Source organism: Balaenoptera acutorostrata, chromosome 19 (genome assembly GCF_949987535.1).
Source record: "Balaenoptera acutorostrata chromosome 19, mBalAcu1.1, whole genome shotgun sequence".
NCBI classification, from domain to species: domain Eukaryota; kingdom Metazoa; phylum Chordata; class Mammalia; order Artiodactyla; family Balaenopteridae; genus Balaenoptera; species Balaenoptera acutorostrata.
The window spans coordinates 31,810,486-31,837,929 of NC_080082.1; the positions used below are offsets into that span (position 1 = coordinate 31,810,486).

The window sequence follows — 27,444 nt, forward strand, 5'->3', positions numbered from 1 at the left end:
TGACAAAGCAATAAAGATTTGGGTACATTTTTAATTCTCAAAGTCATGATCAAAACTACATGGTTAAAACATTTCATTAGGATATTTTAAGTGAAAATGATAAAAAAAAGGAAAAACTCAGTAGTTTATCCTAACAACTGGAAAAACTTGAATATGAATTAGATTTTAGATGAAATGTAGAGTTACTATTAACTATCTTTGGTGTGATATTGGTTGTGTAGAAGAATCTATCTCCTCATTCCTTAGGAGATGCAACATGAAGTATTTTAGAGGTAAAGTCTCATGATGACTGGAATTTACTTTCAAATCATAGAGCCTGAAACAACAAAATCTATGTATCTATCTATAAATAAAAACAAAGCAAATATGGCAAAGTGTTAACACCTATTGAAATGAAAAAGCATTTATTTACTATTCTTTCATTTACTCATTTTATTTACTTTTTTGGATACTGAATATTTTTCATTAGAAAACCAGAGAAAATAACTTGTCCTGATCTACTGCCATACCAACAACCCATTGAGTGGAACACACATATATTAACAGCACAATTTCACTTTAATCCCAAGAACACAGACAACTTTGTATTTAAGAAAATTTTAAAACTATACAGTCATCTACAAACTCTTAATTCATAAATCAACAATACTTGAACTGACAGATACAAAGCCCAACGTATGGATAATGATAATGATTTCCATAGAGAGAAAATCTTTCTCTTGGTCACAGACAAGCCAGCGACCTACATCTCTTGCTAATTTACCAGCTCTCACGAACTAACTTCACAAATCTGTGTCACTGCTCATAAAGAAAACACCTTCCTTTATATCAGGCAAGAGGGGTCCCTCTTCCTTGAGCTGCACAATTTAGAGGGTCTGGTTCCTGTGTCACACCCCTCCTCAGGGCCAAAAGGATCTACTACCCCTCCCCTCTTCTAGAATATGCTCCAGGTACACAGGAATTCCCTACCTAAGACAGTCTCACACTCACTTGCAGAGCCCACCTTGGGTCTATTCCCTAGGTTTGTTCTCTCAAGGAAGTACTTGTATGGCAAGGAACACATATTGCCAGTATGTGCATGGTTAGGGCAAAGAGATGGCAAGAAGGAGGTGGAGCTTGGATATGCAGGCTGAGAAGTCCACACGTGTTCATGAGGCCCCTCAAGATACAGGATGGAACCAGGGGTGGAAAGAGAAGTAGAATGGCCCACTTCTGCCATATTCTGGATGGGGAACTCCAGAGAGCCCAAGACCTCTAAATTCAAACGAGTGTTTCTGTTTGCCAAGGAAGAACAGAACATATTTAACAGTTTATTTACAACTTTTAAATATTTTGACATACAATTTAAGAGCTTCCAATTGTACTCTTTCCCTGGGACTCACAAATATTAGGGGCAAGCCTGTATAAAAATGAGTTAAGAAGCAGTTATATAAGAAAGGGGGGGAGTGTAAAAAAAAAGAAACAGTTATGTAAGAAAAAGAATAAAAAGGAAATAGAATCAGGGGATCTCTTTTAGATCATGCCACTAAAAAGTTACGTAGACTTTATATCTGGGCCTCAGTTTTATACCCATAAAATTTTTAAAAGTTGATTAATAATTAAAGGTCTTCCTAGTTCTAAAAATTTTTCTTAAATCCTTAAAGCAAGGAAGCATTACTAAACAACAAACTGACTTTACAATTTACAAGGCACTTTCAAATTTATTGTCACATTTATTAACCAGAAATGCTAAAAATATACAGCCACATATTACAGATGAGAAAACTTGCCTAAGACTACTATGATAGTAGATAGAAGGGCTAGGACTTGAGCCTAGTTCTCCTCACTACAAATTCAGTGCTTTTCCAACTTTATCAAAGAAACTCACACCCGAAAAACCACCTGCAAAATATTTATTATCCAACACTGGAACTGATAAACAAATGACAGATACCAAGAACAGAAATGAAAACTATCTAATTCCTCTTCTTCATAAATAGCTAATTTGTCTGATGACAAAAATTAATGAATTCAACTTTCTAGTAATTATGGCTCAATTCAGTACGAGATACAACCACACGAGTAACATTAAGAAAGTGCTGATAGAGCAACTAAGCCCGTGCGCCACAACTACTGAGCCCACGAGCCACAACTACTGAAGCCCGCGTGCCTAGAGCCCTGCTCCACAACGAGAAGCCACCGCAATGAGAAGCCCACGCACCACAACGAAGAGTAGCCCCCACTCGACGCAACTAGAGAAAGCCCACGCGCAGCAACGAAGACCCAATGCAACCAAACATAAATAAATAAAATTGATTCTTTAAAGAAAAAAAAAGTGCTGAAAGCATAAGTTATAAAGAAAGAGAGTCAAAAACAGCATTTTTTTAAACATCTTTATTGGAGTATAATTGCTTTACAATGGTGTGTTAGTTTCTGCTGTATAACAAAGTTAATCAGTTATACGTATACATATACCCCATATCCCCTCCCTCATGCGTCTCCCTCCCACCCTCCCTATCCCACCCCTCTAGGTGGTCACAAAGCACTGAGCTGATCTCCCTGTGCTATGCGGCTGCTTCCCACTAGCTAGCTATTTTACATTTGGTAGTGTATATATGCCAATGCCACTCTCTCACTTCATCCCAGCTTACCCTTCCCCCTCCCCGTGTCCTCAAGTCCATTCTCTATGTCTGCATCTTTATTCCTGTCCTGCCCCTAGGTTCTTCAGAACCTTTTTTTTTCTTTTTTTAGATTCCATATACATGTGTTAGCATACGGTATTTGTTTTTCTCTTTCTGACTTACTTCACTCTGTAGGACAGACTCTAGGTCCATCCACCTCACTACAAATAACTCAATTTCGTTTCCTTTTATGGCTGAGTAATACTCCACTGTATATATGTGCCACACCTTCTTTATCCATTCATCTGTCGATGAGCATTTAGGTTGCTTCCATGTCCTGGCTATTGTAAATAGTGCTGCAATGAACATTGTGGTACAGGACTCTTTTGGAATTATGGTTTTCTCAGGGTACATGGCCAGTAGTGGTACTGCTGGGTCATATGGAAATTCTAGTTTTAGTTTTTTAAGGAACCTCCATACTGTCCTCCATAGTGGCTGTATCAATTTACATTCCCACCACAGTGCAGGGGGGTTCCCTTTTCTCCACACCCTCTCCAGCATTTATTGTTTGTAGATTTTTTGATGATGGCCATTCTGACTGGTGTGAGGTGATACCTCATTGTAGTTTTGATTTGCATTTCTCTAATGATTAGTGATGTTGAGCATCCTTTCACGTGTTTGTTGGCAATCTGTGTATCTTCTTTGGAGAAATGTCTATTTAGGTCTTCTGCCCATTTTTGGATTGAGTTGTTTGTTTTTCTGATGTTGAGCTGCATGAGCTGCTTGTATATTTTGGAGATTAATCCTTTGTCAGTTGCTTCGTTTGCAAATATTTTCTCCCATTCTGAGGGTTGTCTTTTCGTTTTGTTTATGGTTTCCTTTGTTGTGCAAAAGCTTTTAAGTTTCATTAGGTCCCTTTTATTTTTGCAAAAACAGCATTTTTACAAAATAAAATAGAGCAACACGTTGGAAATCGGATTATCTGATTAAAAAAAAACAGTACTAATTACTTGTGGGATCTTAGTTGCCTGACCAGGGATTGAACCTGGACCCTCAGCTGTGCGAGCTCGGAGTCCTAACCACTGGACTAACAGCAAATTCCCTCTTTATCTTTTCTCAATATCTAGTTTTCTCAAATCTGTGTTCGAGTTTTAGGTCTGTGACTTATAAACTGTGGTACCTTGAGTTTGTTTTTTTCATTTATAAATTAAGGTGCCACAATTAACATTATAAGATTATTATGAGGAAAAAATGTGATGACATACAGAAAGTATCCAACACTATCTGTATGACCCTGAGCAAGCTATGTAACTATCCTATGCTTCAAGCCAGTATCTGTAAAACAGAGTAGATGATAAGATCTACCTCACAGAGTTGTTCTGAAGATTAAATGAAAAAAACATATGTAAAGCTATGAACATAAGTATAAATGCTCAATATTTATTGGCTGTTTGTATTTTTATTATTATTCATAATTGTACTAATTTTCAATGGAAAGTCTGTACATTTACCTTGATTTTCTAGGACTCTTTCTAATCAAAGGTACACACAATAATTTATCTACAAAAATATTCATCATACTATCTAAGAAAAATAAACTGGCTATATAAACCATAGTATTTCTACATTATAAATTATTATACAGTCATTAAATGGTGTTTTAAGCCTTCCAATTAAGTCCAAGATGGAATAATAGGAACTGGATTTACCCTCATGCTTAAAACAACCAAAAAACCAAGCACAATATATAAAACAATAATTTTTAGACATTGGACATCAGTCAACCCATGACAGTAATCCCTGAGAGAAGGGAAACAATTGAGCTAAGGCTATTATCTTATTTGGAGAATAAAGAGAATGCTTCCAAGCTGCAGAACAACAGTGATATCAGGAAGTCAGGTGGAATCTCACAGCCTGTGTTGAGGAGACAGAGCTGTAAGTTCAGGGGAGCCAGAATGCAGGGGAAAATTCTGCAGAGGAGAGAGCTTCACAGGGAAAGACCTCCAGAGATCTTCAGAAGGTCTCCTCTCAAGGCTTTAGATAAGTACTGATCAATACTACTACTTTGTGAAGAAACTGCCCAAGGCCCAGAACAAACCACGTGAAAGCAACTGAGATCATACACTAAGGCCAGGAATAGTCCATCTTTCCATCAGCCAGACTGGAAAATCTTGTATTTCACAAGGAATTGGACAGAGAACTCACAAGGTTATTTTGTCAGTAGTGGGGGAAAATTAGTCCTAAATATTGTCCATCCAAACAAAGCTTGGAAACAGATCTTATAAAGATAAACCAATTTCCAAGTAACTTACTGTATCCCAGAACAAAACTCAAGAATATTTACAAAAATGCAAAACTTTCCAACACTCATCAGGGTAAAATTCACAATGTCTGGCACCTATTCAAAAATTATCAGGCATGCAAAGAGGCAGGAAAATACAACCTACATTAGGAGAGAAATAAATCAATAGAAGCAGGCTCAGAAATGACACAGATGATAGATTTAGTAGACAAGGATAAGTAACATAGCTAGTATAATTATATTCCAAATGTTCAGTAAATTAGAGGAAAGATTAAGCATGTTAAGTAGAGACATGGAAGACATAAAATAAATGAAAACGAGATTTAAAAAATACATTGGCTGGAATTAACAGATTACACAGCAGAAGAAAAGAGTAGTAAATACATATTAATAAAAACTATCCAAACACAGAACAACAACAACAATAAAATCCAAAACCAAAGACAGGGAAAAGGCTAAAAAAGAAAACACGAACACACACACACAGCATGAGTGAGCTGTGGAACAACTTCAAGCAGCCTAATCTATCTGTAATGGAGAACAACAAAAATATTTCAAGGAAAAATTTCCACGTTTGACAAAAACTATAAGCACAGATCCAAAAAGTTCAACAAAACTCATGTACAAGAAACATGAAGAAAACCACATCAACAAGTATCAGAATCAAATTGCTTAAAAACATTAGAAGAGAGAAAATGCATAAAAGTTACCAGGGAACAAATATACGTTACATGCAGAGGAACAAAGATAAGAATTACAGAAGTCTTCACATCAGAAACAAGGCAAAACAGAACACAGCAGAGCAACATACTTAAAGTATAAAAAGAAACATAAAAACCACTGGCAACCTAGAATTCTATATCCAGCAAAAGTATCTTTCAAAAATAAAAGGGAAATGAAGACCTTTTATTTTATTTATTTATTTATTTATTTATTTTTGGCTGTGTTGGGTCTTCATTGCTGTGCACAGGCTCTCCCTAGTTGCAGCGAGCGGGGGCTACCCTTCGTTGCACTGCATGTGTTTCTCATTGCCATGGCTTCTCCTGTTGCAGAGCGCGGGCTCTAGGCACATGGGCCTCAGTAGTCGTGGCATGAGGGCTCAGTAGTTGTGGTGCACGGGCTCTAGAGCGCAGGCTCAGCAGTTGTGGCGCACGGGCTTCGTTGCTCAGCGGCATGTGGGATCTTCCCCGACCAGGGATCGAACCCGTGTCCCCTGCACTGGCAGGTGGACTCTCAACCACTGTGCCACCAGAGAAGTCCCAACACCTTTTAGACATATAAAAGTTGAAAGAATTCATGACCATCAGACCTGCACTACAAGAACTGTTAAAGGAAGTCTTTCAAGCAGAGAAAATGATAGGAGATAGAAACTGGCATCTACAAGAAGAAATGAAGAACACTGGAGGGACTTCCCTGGTGGTCTAGTGGGTAAGACTCCGCGCTCCCAATGCAGGGGGCCCGGGTTTGATCCCTGGTCGGGGAACTAGATCCCGAATGCATGCCACAACTAAGAGTTCGCATGCCACAGCTAGGAAGCCCAAGTGCCACAACTAATGATCCTGCATGCTGCAACTAAGACCCAGTACAGCTTAAATAAATAAATATTAAAAAGAAAAAGAACACTGGAAATGGTATATATGTGGTTAAATATAAAATATATTTTTTCTTATTCTTAAAAGCTTATGCAAAGATAATTGACTGCTTAAAGGAAAATTAATAGAAATTTAGTGTGGAGTTTATAACTTCTATATAGAAGTACAATATACAACAACAAAAGCACAAAGTCCAGGATGGGGGAAATGGAAATACACTGTGATATCATTCATATAATATATATGAAGAGGTATATTACAATTGAAGGTAAACTGTGATAAGTTAAAGATGTATACTGTTAATATTAAAGCAACCACTAAAAATGACAAAAAGTACTAAATAGTAGCTCAACAAAGGCTTACTTTGTGTGCCAGATGTCAATTTACCACCTCTCAGGTCTAAATCCATACTTCATTGTCTGCTCCTGCAATAATGGAGTTGAAACCTGTACACATTTTTCCTTTGCCAGTGGCACAATGTCAAGCTTTGTTAGTAGGGGGCGCTGGAAGATTACTGGAAGATGAAGGGGTTTCAAATCCTGGTTCCGGGGTGTTCTCTTCGGCAGGCTACGGAAGAATACAGGAGCCAGCAGGACACAAAAGCACCCCATGGTTAACTTCACATGACACCTTCTTAGGCAGCTTCAAGGGAAGTTTTGAGTCATAACATCGGTCTATGGGCATTGTCTGCCCCCACCCCGCCGGTACCACACAAAGCAGATGCCCAATAAGACTCACTGACATGACACTGCAGCAAATTTCTCTAACATGTGGTGCTCCATGGCTATGCCCCCTCTAATGAAGTCTGGACTGCAGCCCTGGTGAGAGGTCCATGTCCAAGATTTTTTCCTTCCTTGAGTACTTTGTGTCCATCCTAGAGATGGTGGCTGCCCCATTTATCTGCTCTTTTTTGTACTTTTTTTTAAAAGATTTTTTTGATGTGGACCATTTTTAAAGTCTTTATTGAATTTGTTACAATATTGCTTCTGTTTTATGTTTTGTTTTTTGGCCATGAGGCATGTCAGATCTTAGCTCCCCAACCAGGGATCGAACCCACGTCCCCTGCATTGGAAGCACGGAGTCTTAACCACTGGACCACAAGGGAAGTCCCTGTACTCTTTAAAATTTTCTTTATGCCTTAGTAGTCAGTCTCACATTAGACCAATCCTGTTTCAGTTAATAATTATTAATTAAAATCTCCCTGCTCATATTAATGTATAGTTTCTGTCATCCCAATGGACCATGACCAACACAAATGGAATCATAAAAATTACTCTGTTAATACAAAAATAGGCAGGAAATAAGGGAAAGAGGAACAAAGAATACACGGGACAAATATAAAATTAATAGCAAGATAGTAGGTTTAAACATATCAATATAATTAATCACATTAAATATAAATGGTTTAATCACCTCGATTATAAAACAGATTGTTAAGTTGGATAAAGAAGAGAAGAATCAATTGTATGTTGCCTATAAGAAAGCCACTTTAAATATAAAAACAAACGGATTAAAAGTAAAAGGATGGAAAAAGATATTCCATGCTAACACAAACAGAAAACAGAAGCGACTATATTAATACCAAATAGAGCAGGTATCAGAGCAAAGAATATATGTAAAGCCAAGAACATAAGCTATAGAACAAATCTAAATAAATGTAAACAAATTCAAAACATAAAAATTTGTTCTCTGATCACAATGGAGTTAAATTAGAAATCAATACCAAAAAGGTATCTGGAAAAAAATTCAAATATTTATAAATTAAATAAACATTTCTAAATAACTCACCGGTCAAATAAGAAATCAAAGGGGGGAATTCAAAAGTTTTTGAAACTGAATAAAAATGAAATGCACCTAAGACAACACTTAATGGCAAATGTATAGCATCAAACATCTATATCAGAAAAGAAGAGTTCAATCAATGACTTCAATTTTTCAGTTTAAAAAAAGAGTAAATTAAACCCACAGTAAGCAAAAGAAATAATAAAAATATGAGAAATCAGTGAAATCTAAAGCAGGAAATAAGAGAAAATCAATTAAACTCCATAAAACTGATAAACCTCTAGCTACACTAATCAGGAAAGAAAGAGAAAAGATATTAATTATCAATGTCATAAATGTACTCTATTAACTGTACATTGAAAGGATAACAATGAAAACATTATGCCAAAAAATTTGACAACTTAGATGAAAATAAAAAATTCTGAAAGGCACAAACTACCAAAAGCTCACTCATACATATAACCTAAGAGACATATGTTTATTAAAGAAATTAGATGTATAATTAAAAACATTCCCAAAAATAAAAGTTCAGGCCCAGATGGCTTCAATATTGAATTCTACAAACATTTAAGGAAAACAAAGAACTTCTACATGAAAACATAAGAAAAAATCTTGATGACTATAGGGTAGGCACAGATTTCTTAAATATTAAACAAGCACAGTCTATAAAAGAAAAGTAATGAATAGGACTTGTTCAAAATTAAAAACTTTTGCACTTCAACGTATACTATTAAGAAGAGGCAAGCCACAGACTAGGAGAAAAATTTTGCAAAACATATATCTGACAACTAGAATACTACAACTCAATAATAAAAAACAACCCAATTTTTTAAACGGGCAAACAATTTGGACAGAAACTTCACCAAAGAAGATACGTGGATGGCAGTAAGCACATGAAAAGATATTCAACATCATGAATGATTAAGGCAATGCAAATTACAATCACAGTAAGACACCACCACCCACTCCTTAGAATGGCTTAAATTATTTTCCCAGTGGAAATAAAAGTATTTACTTGCAAAGACTGTACACAAATGTTCATAGCATCTTTATTCACAGTAACCCCAAACCAGAAACAATATCCACCAACAAGTGAATGGATAAACAAATTGTGGTGTATCCATATAATGGAATACTACTTAGCAATTAAAAGGAATGAAATATTATACCTGCAACTACTGGATGAATCTCAAAATAGTTATGCTGAGTAGAAGAAGCCAGATTAAAAAAGAATACAAACAATATTTTTCCATTATACAACATTCTAGAAAATGCCAACTCATCTATAGTGACAGCAATCAGATCAGTGGTTGCCTTGGTGGCGGGGGGAGTGGAAGATGGAAGAAAGGATTACAAAGGAACAACAGGGAACTTTTTGGGGTGATGAATATGTTAATTATCTTGATTGTGACGATGGTTTCCCAGGTATATACATGTCAAAATTTAGCAAATTGCATATTTTAAATATGTTCAGTTTATTGTATGTCAATTATACCTAAATTAAGCTGAAAATTTGATATAGAAAACAAATAGGTAAATGGTTATAGAGTGTAAGACTAAAAGCATATAGCCCCAAAATATAAAAAGTGATTATTTCTAGTTGATGAGATGAGGGGTGACTTTTCTTGTTTGTGCTTTCTAAATTTTTTCTAAATACGTTCAGTGGACATGTTTCACTTTTGTAGTTGTCAACTATCTATATCTCTTCACATACTAGACAGTCAACAGATGCTTAAACTAAATCATTTTTATTGATAAACTTGAAATATTATCAATTCTCAAAGGAGAAACACATATAAATATCTTACAAAGCTAGGTAAAACTTCAGTATCCACCATCATTTTAGATAATTTATATATTATGTCTAAGCATATAATACTGGAGGTTCATGCATATTTGTAATATGGGTCTTATCTCCCTCATGAGTTACAAAAAAAGCAGAATGCCTCATATATTGTCTTACATATGACAGGTGTTCAAAATGTTTACTGAATTTATAAACGAATGTCTTACAGACAAAGCTGTCTTAGAACTACAACTACATCAGTGCTTAGCACATAGTATGTTCTCAAAAATTTGTATCCAACTTTTAAGAAAACTTAAATCCCTCTGTTCAATATGAGTTTAACCTAAATGAAATACCAAACAAGGACCTCTTCTTATTTCATACATAGCACAGCACCACACGAAATCATAGATGGTGACAAAGTACTTATGAAATTGAATCCAAAATTTCTGGAATCACAAGCTTCCAACAAAAAAACACAGCTAAGAAATTACACAACAGTACTCAGATCCTGTGGCATTACATAGGATAAATAAAGCAAACGAGCTCCTTAAAGAAATGGCTGATTCCAGGTCTGAGGCAAGGAAATTAAATACATCTTCTTACACCAGAAAGCAGAAGTACTTAGAGACTAATGAGGACATGTTAGAAGGGCAAGAGTTGGCTTGCAAAGATTCCCCAGTGGCAAAATATTCAAAAAGAAAAATAATGGCAATGGATTATAACATATTCAATGTTTTTTTTAAATCCATGGGTCCAGCTCTTTATAGAAAAATCCCACCTATTAATTACAAAGGGGTGAAGGTACTTTTACTAAGTGATAAAACTTAGCATCACCAATAATGGGACAAACTAAAATCATGTCTCCTAATGTAACCCAATAGAAGTATACAAAAATCATCTATGTGGCACCCTTACCAATAAATGTTTAACTTGAATTATGACCAAACAACTAGAGAAATGCAGACAACAGGTCTGGACTTTGAAAAAAATGGTGACGTCAGGAAAGAACAACAAAAAGGCATGAAAAGCCTAAATTAGGTTAAAGAATATTAAAGAGACCTAACAACTAAATGCAATGCTTGACCTTTGATTGGATTCTGGATTTTAAAACAAACATCTATAAAAATTATTAGGATAATTTAAGAAATCTGAATTTGATTATGTGATTTTCTGTTATTGATGTTTTATCACTTAGTAAAAGTAACTTTTATTTAAAATTAAAAATAGAGTGAGAAAGCGAATGTGGCAAAAAATGTGAGTCTATGTGAATGGTATATAGATGTCCATTGTATTATTCTTTCAACTTTCCTCTAAGTTTAAACTTTTTCAAAATAAAAAGTTAGGAAAAGCAAATAATACTTTCAATATAAACAGTTTGAAGAAATTCATAATATTGATATTTCTAATACTGCTTAAACTGACTTGAAGTCATCATTTTTCTTGTAAAATAACAAAAATACAGATTTGCAGGCCTAGCCTTAGAAGTCAGTCTCTCTGTATTTGTAATGTCAGTACCCAGCACAGCAGTACCCAGCACCTGATATGTAAGTAGCAGGTGCTCAGTGAATACGTTTGCTGTTTATGCTCTTATGAGTTGAAACGGTAGAAAACACAGTGAATTTAGAGTTAAGTTTCTGCTAAACCATTAGTAGCTGTCCGGTTTTAGACAGGTCACTTTCCCTCTTGACACCTCAAATACTTGATCTGTAAACTCTGAGAAATAATACCAACTTATATATACCCCAGGTTATTACTAAAAAATTCAAATAATGTAAGTAAAACCACTTAAAAATACTATGCAAATTGTTTTATTATTTCTATCTCTAATTACACTCTCAATGCTTACCATATTAGTTTTTAAAAATTACTTTTAAAAGTCTTACTTTCATTTGAGGAATTTAGAGGAAAAAAATCCTGGGAAATTTATTTAGCAATATAATCGCTTATCTCTTAGTAACTAGTTATTTCTCTTTTGACAAAAAAGTAGTGCTGAAAGTTGACTCACATAGCACAGGGTTTTTTTTGTTGTTGTTTTGCTGGGTTTTTTTTTTAACACTTTTGTAATAGTTTGTAATAAATTTAAGTAGATTAGAAGCTCAAAAGAAAAGGGCCTTCTTTCTTGACTCTGCAATTTACAAGAGCCACTGGACCTTAGACAGTTATATATTATATGTACACATATTATAATATGTATATAAAATATATATGAAGGATCAAGTAAGTACAGACTGCCAAAATGTCATGAAACAAAGGGCTAATCTAGAAACTTAGAGGAATACCTTCTTTAAATTGTATGGATCAAAGAAATTGTTTGTAATTATCACTCATTCCAAATCACTTACTTAGAAAGCTAAGGGAAAGTGCTAGAAACTTCTATCAACTGAAACTGAATCACAAATGAAAAGAGAACATCTCTGAAATTATAATATAGATCAATGGGAAAGTATGACTTAATTTTCAATTTGAGTTCTTCAAAGGCAAAGGACCATATCTGATTCATTTTTGTAACTTCAGTGTCCAGCATAATCTCTTACACCTGGTAGACATCTAATAAATACTGAACAAATAAAAGCAAAAATGGAACATTTCCAAAACACAGAGGTTATATAAAATTCATTCATTCACACATCTACAGTTTATATCTACATTTGACAGATACAGTAAGGATGCACTCTTTAACACTAAAAGGATAGTTATAAACTGAAGATACGTTGAAAGGTATACATGGAAAAAAAACCACACACACACAAAAAAACAAAACCCAGCAAATCAAAAATATTTCTCAATTTGGAGACAACCAGTTGTAACTGTATCTTACAACACATAAATTGTAAGTGCCTCACCATAGTGTGGTATCATTCTCGCTTCTTAACACCCTTAAACACTATAAAAAGGAATGTTAAGCAGTTATATGACAGCAAGCAAAATGACCTAACACTGTTTTTGGTTTTTGTATGAGGATAGAGTAAAATCTTATCCAGCTCTAAAATTCTATGATTCCATGAAATGTTCAATGTAAACTTGTACTGTTTTCAGGTATACAAACATATAATCATGTAGGGAAAAACTTTGCTTAAAGATTGGTCCTTAGCCATTATTATCTTGTAATAGCTTTAAATAGAATATAATCCATAAAAATACTGAATCACTATGTTGTACACCTGAAACTAATATAATATTGTAAATAATACAAAACTTCAATACAAAAAAAAGACTGCCCTTTCATAATTTGTAAGGTATTAAATGCATAATAAATGTGCAAGTTATTATTTGCATAGTTGACCCGAGTAAATTATCAGATTTTATTTCACTGAAAACTGCAGTCTAAGCTTCCTAAAGCTTAGACTGCAGTTTTCAGTAACTTTGCACTTACTATCTCTTTCCATATATTACCCATACCATATTGTGTTAAAGTATTTCCTTAATTTAAAATCATTTCAGTCCAATTACCCAAACAAACCTGATCTCCCATATTTAAGTACTCCAAAACAACTGTGTATTCATATTATCGTAATAGAATAAAGTTTGATGGCTCAGTAGCCCCTAACACATTTTTTTTCAATTTCATATATTAATAATGATAAGTAAATGACTGAGTGGTCCTAAGGTATTTGGAAGTGCACCTCATCAATAAAATTAAATACAATATACACCTGTAACTTATATACATCAACCATACTTCAATTTAAAAAAATAGCAAGGGTAAAACATAAAAACAAAAACAAAAGACTTAAATACAACAAAACTTTGTTAGACCTACTTTGAAGTTTGGCTTGAATCTCATGCGCTTCACACACTGCACTAATCCACAAATTTCTCACCAACTGCTGCCTCTTCCCCACCCCTGGAATTCACTTCCTGTTCACCTTTCACCCTTAAGTATGCATGTCAGAAGTCAACAGCCTTAAAGCTACTGTTAACAACTAGAGTTTCTGTTACTCAATGCAGAGCTCAATCCTTCTACAATATAGTACATAGTTTAATAATTCAGATCATATTTTAGAACTAGCTAATATTCCACAAATTCCCAGTCCAAACAGAACATTTTAATCTAGAAGATTCGACAGAAATGTCAAAACTGAAAACTAGCCCACTATAACTGAAAAAAAGCAACTAAAAGGGAAATTCCTGCATAGAATTTCTATTTTGTGTTTTGGCTTAGCAAAGAATTTTGAAACTTCTTATAAGCAATACCTTGCCAAATGCATAAAGATTTAAACAAATTTTGATAAACAGAGGGATGTTACTTATAAAAATTTAAATTATTCAATGAAACAATCTAAATATTACTTAGGTAGTTTTTTCTCTTCTTGTCTAGGGCATAAGCGGAGCGTCAAGTTTTTAAATTATTCGTTATCTGTTGATTTTTTGATGTGGAAAAGTTACGACTATTAAAAAAAAAACAAACTCAAAACCAAAAAACAAAAAAAACTAGCAAAGAGCTTGGGATCCTCTGAATTCAATGGGTATGAGCAAAGTATAGCAAATTCCTTGCTTCAGGTTTACATTTAGTTTTAGAGAGGTTTTCCTCCTTTTTTTTTTTTTATAACGATTTCACTTACAGGCAAAATTAGCTGTGCTTCTGCTTAAGATAACTTTCAAATATCTAATGTGTTCCAATAAATTCTTACTTAAGTGAGGGTGATTCCTGGAGGTGTAACAATAACCATTACAAATTTGAACATACAAGACCTCCCTATAAAAATCTAAGATTTCTTTTCCTCTTTTCCTAACTGATCATTCTACCACCATCACCATCACCCTTGGGAGGGGCGGGCAGGGAGCCATATAATTAAAGATTTTGATGCTTAATAGAATACATTTCAACTATCTGGAAAATTTACCTGTCTATGATAAATAATTCCCTGATGTTCTTGGATAGCAGAGAACTTGTCACATTTCCTTACCTTTCTTCCTTATTTGTAATTGCCACTCAGGAGCTAAACAGGCAATATGAACGATATATCTTACAAAGAAACCCAAAATTAACAACCATAGAATCTTAAGAGTTGAAAAGAACATACCAATTTAGTCCATTTTCCATCCACTGCAGGAATTCCTTCCGTGGCACATCTGAGCCATTCCATCTCCCTGCTTTCAGTGAAAGAGCTTTACTTCAAACTTCCTTATACTAATCTGCTTTTCTGTGACTTCCACTTAGTAAACCCAATTCTGACCTCTAAAGTCCTTCAAACATCTGAAGATAATTATCAGGTTTACTTTTAGGGCATTTGTTGTTATCATCTTAAACACAATCTTATTTAAAAAATGTCAAAACACTTTTGGAAGCAACAGCTATTTCACTTTACTTTTGTTCTTTGTTGTTTTGGGGTTGTTTTTCCCTCTGATAATGAATAAACTATCTGCCAATATAGCCAGAAAACATGAGATGAATGGTCTTCTCCACTTAAAGATTCTAAAGCAAGTTTCTGCCTCATCAGTAAGGTAGATTTTTGAAGGGGTGGAGGGTGAGGTGAGAAGGGAGAAATCATTTAGTATATTATTGTCATACATTACACTGCATTAATAATATACTTTGAAGTAAAGTGAAAGTAGTTAAGACCATATATAATGGAGTCAAATCTGATTTGAATCCAGTCTGGCCACTGGCTGTCTCTACACTGGCTGTGTGACTTGGGGTATATTACTTAACTTTTCTGTACCTCAGTTTCCTCCTGTGCAAACTGAAGGGAATAACTGACTCCAAATAAAAGGACTGTTGTGAAAGATCAATGTGTTAATAATATATGTTAAGTATTTACAACAGTGTTTGGCACAAACATAGTGCTCTATCATAGTGCTAGTTATTCTAATTTTTGCTTACTACTCTGTACCTACTTTAAATTGAACTATTACGGTAATAAACACAACAAAAATATAAACATTTTAATTACCTTGATTCAGATTTTTCCAAATCTCAATAATAACTTTACTGTTATAAGGTATTTAGCAACCTTACAACGGCAAACTTTTAGCCATTCAAAATCATTTTCAGAAAAATATTTTACGACATGAAAAATGTCTGCAACATATTAATTGGAAGGTTAAAAAAGCAATTTGCCAAACAGCATAAACTATGTGATCTCAACCTTGTTTCTTAAAAATGCAAAAATATGTAGGTGGAGGACAGGGAAGAGACAGACAACAGGTCTCACTGAAAACTTATACAACAAAATGTCAACAGGGGTATCTTTTCATAGTCATATTACAAGTAACTCATTTTTCATCTGTTCTCTATGTGGTCCAATTTTAAAATAATGATTATGTATTAAATTTTTCATCAGAAAAAAATCCAATATTTTATTATTTATTTATTTATTTGGCCGCACCGAGTGGCTTGTGGGATCTTAGTTCCCTGACCAGGGATTGAACCCGTGCCCCCTGCAGTGAAAGTGAGGAGTCCTAACCAATGGACTGCCAGGGAATTCCCAAAAATCCAATATTTTAAAATGTGCCTTACATTGGCTGTTCTAACCTTTCTCTAAGTTTTTTTTTTTTAAGTTCATAAATAATGTAAGTTTCCCTACCTTCAGGGGAAAAAAAATAAAAAATTCAAGGTAGTAAATAAAGTAATAAATTCATCAGAATACAAAAGCCAACAAGGAATTATGTACAATTATATATATCATAAAATTCTATCTCCTATGTTGATTGCTATTTTAGCTATCCCACATATCTTTCACTGCTGTAGAACTTTTACAGTAAATTTAATTTACAAACATTGAGAGAACCACAGTGCTCCATAGAGTGTTTCCACTTTACAAATAAGAAGACAAAAATGAAAGATTTTGTTACAAAATCGCAGTAGGTCATAAAAGAGCAATGAAAAGTTTATAGTATTATTCTCTCAAAATTCCTTTGCTATAAAAGTTAGAGATGAAAATAAGCTAGTATTTTCTCTATTATGTTTTGTGAGTATTTACATTTAGAAACACTTCCTGTAGCTTCTTGCCTTTTTTCTCTTCTCTTTTTAAAATGGTAAAATTCTAGAGTCAATTATATAAGAAATGTTCTCAGCAATATTCACTGTTTTTAATGACTGACACAGACTCTAAGACATTTGAAATTATATCCACAAACACCCTACCTCAGTTGGGGAATAATAAAAAGCAAGGCTTAGAAATATTCTTTACATATCCCATATTCTCAGTAAAGCTTTCTAAAATTCTAAATAGAGTGCCAACCATGAGTTTTCAAACAGTAGATTAATAAGTATCTTGTTTTGGCTATAACAATATGTCCTTTTTTAAAATTTTGATAAACCAAAAATTATGCCACTTCATTGCTTTTTAATCTGTTAACTTCTATACACATATTTAACAATGCTAATTTAGTCTGAAATGAAATTACTACATTTAAGAGAGTTTAACAACAACAAAAAAACCTAGGAAAAAAATTATTTTCATAGAACCTGGGGAAAACTGTAGTAGTGCAACATTTTGTCTACGTCGTAACCATAACTGTTCAAAAAATGCCAAAATTTACACAAAGACTTATATGCTCTGCCACAATTTGTCATAAATTATAAATATTAAATAATTTAAATTTCACATATTTAGGATATCTGACATAATTCTGTACATATAACACCTATATGCAATCCATATTAATCATAATCATAATCTCCTACCTTCTCTACCAATCCACCTCTATTCTTCACCCCGACAACGAGAAATGTCCAACTCTAAGTCTTAACACTAAGAAATAATAGGAAACTTGAGAACAGACTTTCAATAAGTCAGATAAGTATTCAAAGCCAGCTGCCCTTTATCAGTTTTTAAACATGTAACAAAAAGAGTAAGTTAGTAAAACAAAACAAACTCTGAAACAAAAAGGTGAGTAGATTTAAATAAAACCTTATGAATGTATCAGTGTAGATAAGATGATTTATTAAAGGCTGCTGCTAATGCATCTGAAAAAAGTTTCTCTCAGATGGTATTAAGTACTGATATCTAAATATTAGTATTAGGGACTACTTTAGATATTTATAATTATCCTCCATTCATTCCAAATCTATAAAAGGGAAACTTCTTTTTAAAGCTGGTAGAACATGTTTAGGAAAACATGAATAAAAAAAAATCCTCAGAAAAATACAATTAAGAAAAGAAGTTAATAAATTTCAGATTTCATAACTTCAATTATATGCTGGACAAATTAGTCAGTCAAGGTAGACAGATATCTACATAAAAAGTAGATAGATGACCCTAGGTTCAATCAATAGAGGTTTTTCCCCAGGGTCCTTCTAACTTAAGATGCTTGATCCTCTTCCAGTAGAGGGAGCAAAATCATAATATTATTATATTCAGGCCACAAAAAGAAGGGGAGGAGGAGAGTTTACAAGTCCCTTTTAAATATCTTAAATCTATCTAGACAATTCAAAAGCTGTACTGAAAATACCATGATCCCCAAAGGAAAAGAAAAAGATTTTATCTTTTTCAAACACTTCAAGGCTTTGAAATTAAAAAATGGTTCCTAAATACTTAGTTTCAAGAACCATGGTATATACTTCACTGTTCACCAAATCTCACAAGTAAACAACGTATTGAAGCATTTTATAAATCTTTAATTTAACAACAAACTTTCAGAAAAATGATAAAATATTGCATTAAATACATTTTTAAAAATTTTAAAAGTAATACATTCACATGACAAAAGCTATAAAAAACAAAGGAAAGTGTAATTGCACTACCCTAAAACAATCTATTTCCTTTCAGTATTTTTCATATGTATATTTTCATCTGCTATGAAAAAAATTAATTTTAATTTAATTATTTAATTAAATTTAAAAATTAAATTTAATTATACTTATAAAAACATTTATTAAGTGCTTATTATATGCTAGGCATGGTTTTAAGCACTTTTACATGTTACAACTCTCTTCATCCTTATCAAAGCTCTTTTATTTTCCATATTTAAAGATGAAGCAAATGAGATGCATAGAAATTATTTAAATAGCTAAAAGTTACGCACCAAATAAGTAACATGAGCCAAGATTCTAACCCCGGTAGTCTGGAACCAAAGCCTGGACTCTTAACCACTTTACTGTGATCTTAATTTTGAATTATGCTTTTCCCCTATCACTAACATATTATCAAAGTCTTTTTAATGTCTATAATAGTCCATCTAATACGGATATGATAACAAACTGTGCTGTTTCCAATTTTCCCTTATAGATACAGCAAGATAAATATCTTTGGGTATATCACTTTTGCTATGTTTGGGTTATTGTAATGAAGTATTTGTATACTCAAACATGCCACCAAATTGCTTTCCAAAATATCTGTATCAATTACAAAGCTATGTAAAAGTTCCAATTTCACCATAAATTTGCCAGCGTTAAGCATCAAAATTAAAAAATTTTTTCTAGTAGGTAAAAATGAAACCACACTGTAACTGAGTTATTACTAAAGTTGCATATTATCCTGAACGTTATGTTTACTAATTTGACCCGTTTTTGTGAATTTCAGCTTTTATGTTTTATCCAATTATCAACTGAGATCTTATCAAATTATAAGTTTTTTATAGGAGTATTAACTCTACACCCATTATATTTGCAATAAAATGTTCCCAATCTATTGTTTTCCTTTTAATTATGGTTATTAAGTTTTTGTTTGTTTTTAATAAATCTTTCTGTTAAAGGCAATCATAATTGAAAGTTACAAAAGACGTCTTAATACCTTATAATTTTCTAAATATAGAAGTATATTGCTTTGAGCACATCAATGAATCACTTTCAAATATAAGACTACTGAAAATAGAAACCTATATTAAAATATACATCCACCTGACAGAATGACTGAGTTTGAGAAATTCTGAATGTCTCATATGAAATTAACTCAATGAGTAAAAACTCACCCCACCCCAAACCACCAAAATTAGAGCTACATACCTGTCGCTGTAAACATAGGCGATTTCTGTCATGTAAATGCTGATGATTAGAAAGTGATGAATGCCAACTCCGAGCCTGAGTATGCAACTGAGTTTGAGCCACATCAGAAGGCCGTGTTACAAGATGTGAAGTAAATTGCCGATCAAGGTCATGATCTAAAACATGACTTGAATTATCTTGCCCAAAAGCTGACTCATCAAATTGGGGAAGGAGACCCTCCTGAAGGAGGTCTTCTGGGTCAAGTCCTGTGAATGGCTCAGTTTGAGACTCCACTTGATGAAGTAAATTCTCTTCTAAAGATGAAAAGCCATTAGTTTCTACATGATCATTGAAATGGCCCATTTGAGTTCCTGAGTCAACAGGATCCGGGAAGTTCATGTGAACAGGAGATAATTTTGAATTGCTGTAATTACCCTGAGGATGTGACGAATGCAACATTTGGAAGTTATTTGAATGCAGCGATGTATTGGGATTTAGCATATGCTGAGTCGATTCTTGCTTGATTCCCCTATGAGGTGAAAAGGAATTACTCCCAGTAAAATCAGATAAAGTCTGATTTGTATGATTAGGTGCAAGAACTGCAGAGGACTGAAGAAGATTATTTGGTGACACATGATTACTGGAAAAGGAATAATGTGAAGAAAACTGCTGTGAATTACTGACAGAACAAGAAGTCATATTTGGAGAAGGTCCATTAAAATTTCCTTCTTGATGATTGCTACACTTCAGGAAGTGTACTGAAGGATTTGACGTTTGAGAAAATTGCTGCATCGAAAGGGACTGTTGTGAAGTAGATGCATTATTAATTTGTGGTGGATGGTTAACACTGACTCTGTGTGGACCAGAAACATTAACATCCATAAAATTTTTAGACTGGCTAAGAGAATTTTGCCCTGGGTTAAGATTATTTCTGTTTTGTTGTGAGCGTAGCGAAGTGCACTGTGTTTGTTGTTCATTGGCCTGAAATAAGGCAAAGTCATGGTGTGCCACAAAGCTTTTAGTTTGATGCATAGAGTGAGAATGTCCTTGTTGGTGAAAAGGAGACCCATTTTGACTTGAAATGCTAGTAGCTGTCTGATGGCCCCACATTGGACTGCCATCTGCTACATCTGGAAACAAACCATTGGGTTGGTTCTGAGGGTGGATCGGAGAACAATTAAACTGAGAGTGTGGAGATAACACATGTTCAGCTGGGCTACCAAAAGACTGATTAACTTGGTGAAATTTCATTGAATCAAACTGATTTAACTGTTCATAATCAGTCATCTTCTGATGTGTTGGAGTACCTTGAACATGGTTCAGTGAGTCTATGTGCAAAGGTTCAAATTCTGCACCCAAGTTCAATTCATCAACTAGTGAAACAGGTCCTGGTTGTACAAATGCATCATCTGACAAACCTTCTAAGGTCTCACCAAACAGATTGGCATCATCAAAAAAGTCCATCATTGGATCTGTCATCTTGAAAAATTCAATAACAAACTGGGCTGTTCACTCCAAATGGAGTATATTCAGCTTCTCTGTAGTAGATATTACTGGATCATTTCCAAAGGACATCAACTAATCCGAAACAGGTCAATGTTCATTATTGCTCTAGATAACGACATGCCAGGAAGTGTCAGAATCCTAGGAAATAAGAACAAAAACAAAGTTTGATAATGAATATTCATTAAAGTTTTACAAACAAAGTTTATATATGATTTAAAAAACATAAAATCTCAGTGTACAGTATGTTTTGGTAGGGTAATTCATTGCAAATAGCTCATTAATATTCCCTACAAGGAATCAACATATATACACTACCGAATGTAGAATAGTTGGCTGGTGGGAAGCAGCAGCATAGCACAGGAAGATCGGCTCGGTGCTTTACGATGACCTAGAGGGCTGGGACAGGGAGGATGGGAGGGAGGCTCAAGAGGGAGGAGATATGCGGAAATGTGTATGCATATGGCTGATTCGCTTTGTTGTGCAACATAAACTAACACAGTATTGTGAAGCAATTATACTCCAATAAAGATCTATTAAAATATATATATATATTCCCTACAAGGAAAAAACTGCTGGTACGGAGACATGACTATATGCATTTAAAAGTAATGATGTATATTACTTCATTTTGAAGTTCACATGTTATAATGACAGAATGTAAAGTAAACTTGAGAATGAAATGTCAGACTCTCTCCCATACCATGAAATGGCCATCACTCCCCAGCAGCTCTAGCATGTATAAAATATATATGTATTACATTTTAATGTTATGTCTTGCTAAGATAACTGACATCAGAATCCTCTTAGATTAGCAAGTATGTTGTGATCTTTTGCTCTAGACCTCTTGAGCAGATAAAGCTACTATTTCATATGGTATACATGGAACTACATCAAGAGCAATTGTATGAGGTCATGATAAGCTGGCCCTAAATGAGATAAAAGTTAGCCATCTGGTCAGCTGATAGACAACACAGACATGTGTTATGTTGGGGATGTTGCAATATATTGCCACCATGGTCCTCTTGTTCATCTACCATGGAAGATCAGCCTACTGACAGCCAACTGATTTAGACATCTGTGTAGCAAAACCAAGCACCTTTCTGTTAACAGTTATATTCATTACTCTATCCCTAAGTGGCCCACCATTAAATCATTTGGAATAACCCGTTGCTTATTATAGCTACTAAACTGTGCAAATAAAGTGTATTGATAATCAAGCTGAGGCAAAAACAAACAGTAGCTTAAGCTAAGCAATAAATCTTACGATAATATCAAGAGAAAAAATGATAACATTTATACACACACACACAACACATATACATACATACAATTTATGTGTGGAAAGGATCTAATAGGTTACTTGCTAACATGAAATGGCTGGCTAATTTTGTTCCAGGCTTGACTCATTCCAAACATTTTCAACAAAGGTAATTTAGGGTTCTGCCCCCACTGTCTTGCACAGAGAACCACAAATGGAGATTCTTGCTTCTCTACATATTAGTTTATTCAAAAATTAGCAAAGGTCTAAGAAACTTTTCCAGAACTTCTATTTTGGGAGGTCTGTTTTAGAAAATATAAATATCCTAAACAAAACGTCTGTTCACTATTTAAATGAAGAAATACTTTTGAAAAATTCTGAGAAGGAAAAACTACCAAAATCTATATTAATTTTACCTAGAAATGGACTTATCTATCACAATGGTATACAAATGCTTTAACAAACATATAATTTTAGAAAAGGTAAAATGCAGAAAAAAAGAAGAAATTATTTTTCCAGATTTTATAATTGTGAGACCAAGCAGATAGAGTACTATATGTTCTGAACTGAACATAGCATTAGCCAAAAAAAAAAAAAAAGTAGGTTAAGTCACTTCTGTGGAACATATCTTATATTTAGCTATAGACTCTAGACAAGGGAACATCTATGTATACCTCACCCAATAGTCAGAAAAGCAACGTCCTATATATTTTTTAATGGATGTATGATTATTTACCAAGAGGAAAAAAGAAGAATTACAATGGAAGTTACCAAATCCAGTATGTTATCAAATACAAAGTACGTTATTAGCTGATGTAACGTGAAGAAATAAACTATGACACTATACCACTTTGAATTTTTATTTTATAATCTGTGAAATAACTTTTAAGAACATTTTTAGACTTAGACTTATTCCAAACGATTTGAGAATTTCCTCTCCCATGAAGTACTCTTTTTGGTCCATAAACACCTGACTGTTGCTCTGTAAGAAAATGTAGAATTGCTGTCATTTCTTCAACAACAAATATTTGCTTCACTAATATTAAATTTATGTTCTGCTACTCTGTCTCTGTGCCTCTCTGCATAATCAGTAACTTTTTTTTAAAGCTGAATAATAGTGTATCTTTTTAGAGACATTTTAAGTAATTAAACATGTATAGTACCGATGTACATAGCCCAGCTGAAGTGATGGCAATATAAAATCTATGACTAAGTTTTTGTACACACAGGCAATGACAACTACTCCCTGACAGCCACTGGGCAGACAGTGACTGAGACACATCCTAACATCAGAGATATTAAAAGTAGAAAAAATATGCATCTTAGAATTGATTAAAGTAATTTCCTGAATATTCAGTATGTATTACTTCAAGAGTTCAGAACCCAGTACTACAAAAAACTACTGCCCAATCGAATGCTGAAGGTAAATTATCTGAAGCATATGACTTTAGTTCATATATTCCTAATTATTGTGATAACAGTGAACATAAAATATAAAACATTCTGAATTGATACTGTGTACTACAGGCTTGTACATTTGTTTTATTCTTAAGAAATAGTTAAATGTTTTTTAGAACACTGTTCTGGAATTAAGTTTATGATGTATCAGAGCAGTAATATTCCATTTAGGAAAGAAATGGTATAGTCTTTGAATTTTTGTACATTATGGTAGATTATGCTAAAGCAAACTATTTTCTACATTTATGTAACCCGAAGCCTACCGAAAATATGGGGAGGTGTAAAAATTTTAATTAAGAAAACAATTTTGCTATCTACTTTTCCAACAAACATTTATTGATAAACAACTTCTAGGCACTAGGATGATGAATAATAACTGACCTCTGAAGGGGGATACAGACAAGTAAATAGACCATTACCAATATAATACAATATTTGTGCTTTTATAAAAGTACAAACAGAAGAGGAACATCTAATGAGGAAAATGAATATAGACACCTTGCTATACTAAGAAGATATACATTTCATATGCAACAAGATACATGTAAGTCATCAACCTTAGTTATAAAAATAGAAACTAAAGGTGAACTATGAAAACATGCCCATAAAATCTAAAAAAATGGTCATACTTTGATTTGAACAGTTTATTCTACAATTAATTAATTTCTTAATTGATTAATCAATTAAGCTGCTCTTAAGAGCTATCATCTTATTTCATTCTAGTAAATGTACTATTTTCCAACTTTATTAAAACATCACATCAGTCCGATTTTAACTATTTAATTAAGCAAATATTTATGGACTGTCCATTACATCCAAAGCAGCTTTGTAGAAACTACAAAAGCCCCTGCCCTCAGGAAGTTCAGAATCTAAATGGGGGAGATAAGGAGTAATGGCACAAGAAAAGCATGTCATATACTGAATAAAATATGATAAACGTGGCCTAAGAGAGGCACAAGTTTATCTATAAGGTGATTTATAAAGAGAAGAGAGCATATTTGGCAAGTTATTCAGGAAAAGCTTCTTAGAACAATTAGCATTTGAAGGGGTCTTAGAAAAGGGATTGGAAGGAAAGGCCAGGCAAAGAATTCAGGAATACAGAAATGGCAGGCAGGAAGGAAGTATATTTAGGAAATAGTATGACCACTGCAGAGTATATAAAAGGAGAAAAGTGGAAAATAAAGGTGGAAATACAAGTTGGAGCAATGCTGTAGTGGGCCTTATCAATTAAATACATTAAATTAAGACATTTGGGGGACAGAATTCTTCTAAAGTTAAAACAAGTATTTAGAATCAAAAACAAATTACTTATCTATCTTCATTTCTACAGTCATCCGATGCCAAACATGATGATGATCATATAAAATGGATTCAAATATCAATAGGACAGAATCCCTGCCTTCAAAAAATTCATAATCTAGAGGGGAAGAAAACACATAAACAAATAATATGATATACGTCTTAGCAGAGATGTATACAAATCACTATACTGTGGTAGTACAGATTGGATAGCAATTAATTATGTCCGGAAAAGATCAGGAAAGGCATAGAGAAGAGGTGATATTTGAACTGGGTCATATGAGTAAAAATAAGACCTCTAAATATGTGTTCTATAACGGAATATATATATATATATAAACTTACTTCAATGGTAAATTTACTTTCCTTAGTGTCTAAGAGTTGCTTTTTCTCCAAGACATTTCTATATTCTCTAAGTCTCTCAATATTTTTGAGACTAAATGAATTAGGCTTCCCAATAATTTCCACACATTAACAGCTTTTCCAACTTAATACAACCATTGATCCCTACCAAATTATTCAGTCCTCTATTATAGTCATGTCTGCAACATTTCTATACAGTATTAAATTTCTGCTACATTAATTTTTACTTTATGAGCTACTTATAGCTATTTCATATTTGTACCTGGAGAAAATTCAGTTTAGGATTAATCTCCTATAGAAGGACTCTACCTACTCAAGCCTGTCTAGTAATCTGTGCATATGATAAATAATAAATAATATTGCATTGTGATAATATATTACCTTTTCTCTCCAGCAGACTCTACACCCTTGGAAAAAAGGAACACCTTTATAATCTTTGTATCCTTAGTATGTTGCCTAGCATAGTAGGCATGCAATACATTTTTGCTAAATCAGTGAATGACTACACAGGAATTAGAAAGAACATGATACTTTAAACAAACACTAGACCTGAGTCCTGGCTCTACTACCTTCTAGCTGTATGACCTTGAGAAGATCACGTACTTTTTGTTTTCATCTGTAAAAAAAACCCCAAAGAACAGTAGTAACTATATAAAATATTAACTACAATCCTGTCTGCTTCAAAGATGAAAGGTAAAATACTCTACCAGTAAGCTGTAACCTCTATTAGGGTAGAGAACAGGTCTTTTACAATCCCCTCACTCTCTTGCATTGTACCTAAAACTGACAAGAGCACAGAGGGAACACTAAAGAAATGCCCGGAGGTGAGCCAGGACAAGGCATTTTGGGAACTACTCAATAGCATAATGTGGCCAGAGCATGCTATTAGCCCAATAGAGAGATGTCGAGAGGCAAGCAGAAGTCAGATATCCAGGTCTTTTATTAGCCATGTTAAGAAATCTGGACTTTATCCTAGAGGCAGTAGGGAACTATTTCACTGCTTAAAATTTCTTCTCTGGCTTAACACTTGACTAACATTTTTACTGTGGCTACTAACATTTGAAGTTATTGTTAGATAGCAAATATCACCTCTTCCAATGACAGTGACCAAAACACTTAAAGTTGGACCCAGAAACATTTTTTTAAAAATTAAATGATAATGACAAGGATATTAGTCATTTTAAAGAATATCCTGGGAATTCCTCTCTATTTGCTAGATGGGATGCTGCCCAATTCATGAATCATTTAATAAAGCCAATTAGATCTTTAAAATTAAAAAGAAAAGAATATTCTTACTTGGCAAAATAAAAAGCTGGCAAACTTGAGTTTGCCATTTCTTTGTTTAAAAAAAAATGTTCTGTATATTTCTAGAAACAACTCTTGTTAAGGCATTCAAACTAGGCTTGAATGCCTGTTAAAAAGTTCTTCTTTACATCAAGTCAAATTTCCTCCTTCCTTTCTAGGCATTTACTTTGAGATTGTTTAAAATAAATCTAATTGTGACAAACCTTCCAATTCCTGAAGACTTATGTCTCCCTTAAAGCTTCTCTTTTCAAAGCTATAGGCAAAATATTCCCCATTTACTGAAATGGGAAAAATTTTATCTAAAACGGTTAAAATAAAAGGT

The 27,444-nt window shown here is 33.7% G+C and overlaps 1 protein-coding gene across 12 annotated transcripts in view; it reads right to left on the minus strand.

The window, feature by feature from the left end:
• CHD9 (chromodomain helicase DNA binding protein 9) overlaps positions 1–27,444 on the minus strand; it is a 253,907-nt gene that overhangs the window by 151,831 nt on the left and 74,632 nt on the right. For 9 of the 12 annotated variants that reach the window (XM_057534845.1, XM_057534851.1, XM_057534849.1 and 6 more), the window contains exons 2-3: positions 25,464–25,572; positions 19,955–21,577 (exon numbers count right to left, since the gene is read on the minus strand). In XM_057534845.1, coding sequence (XP_057390828.1) covers positions 19,955–21,412 — 1,458 coding nt within the window. In that variant the 5' untranslated portion in view covers positions 21,413–21,577; positions 25,464–25,572. The remainder of the gene's footprint in view (positions 1–19,954; positions 21,578–25,463; positions 25,573–27,444) is intronic. The other 3 variants (XM_057534848.1, XM_057534847.1, XM_057534846.1) reach the window with 1 other exon arrangement.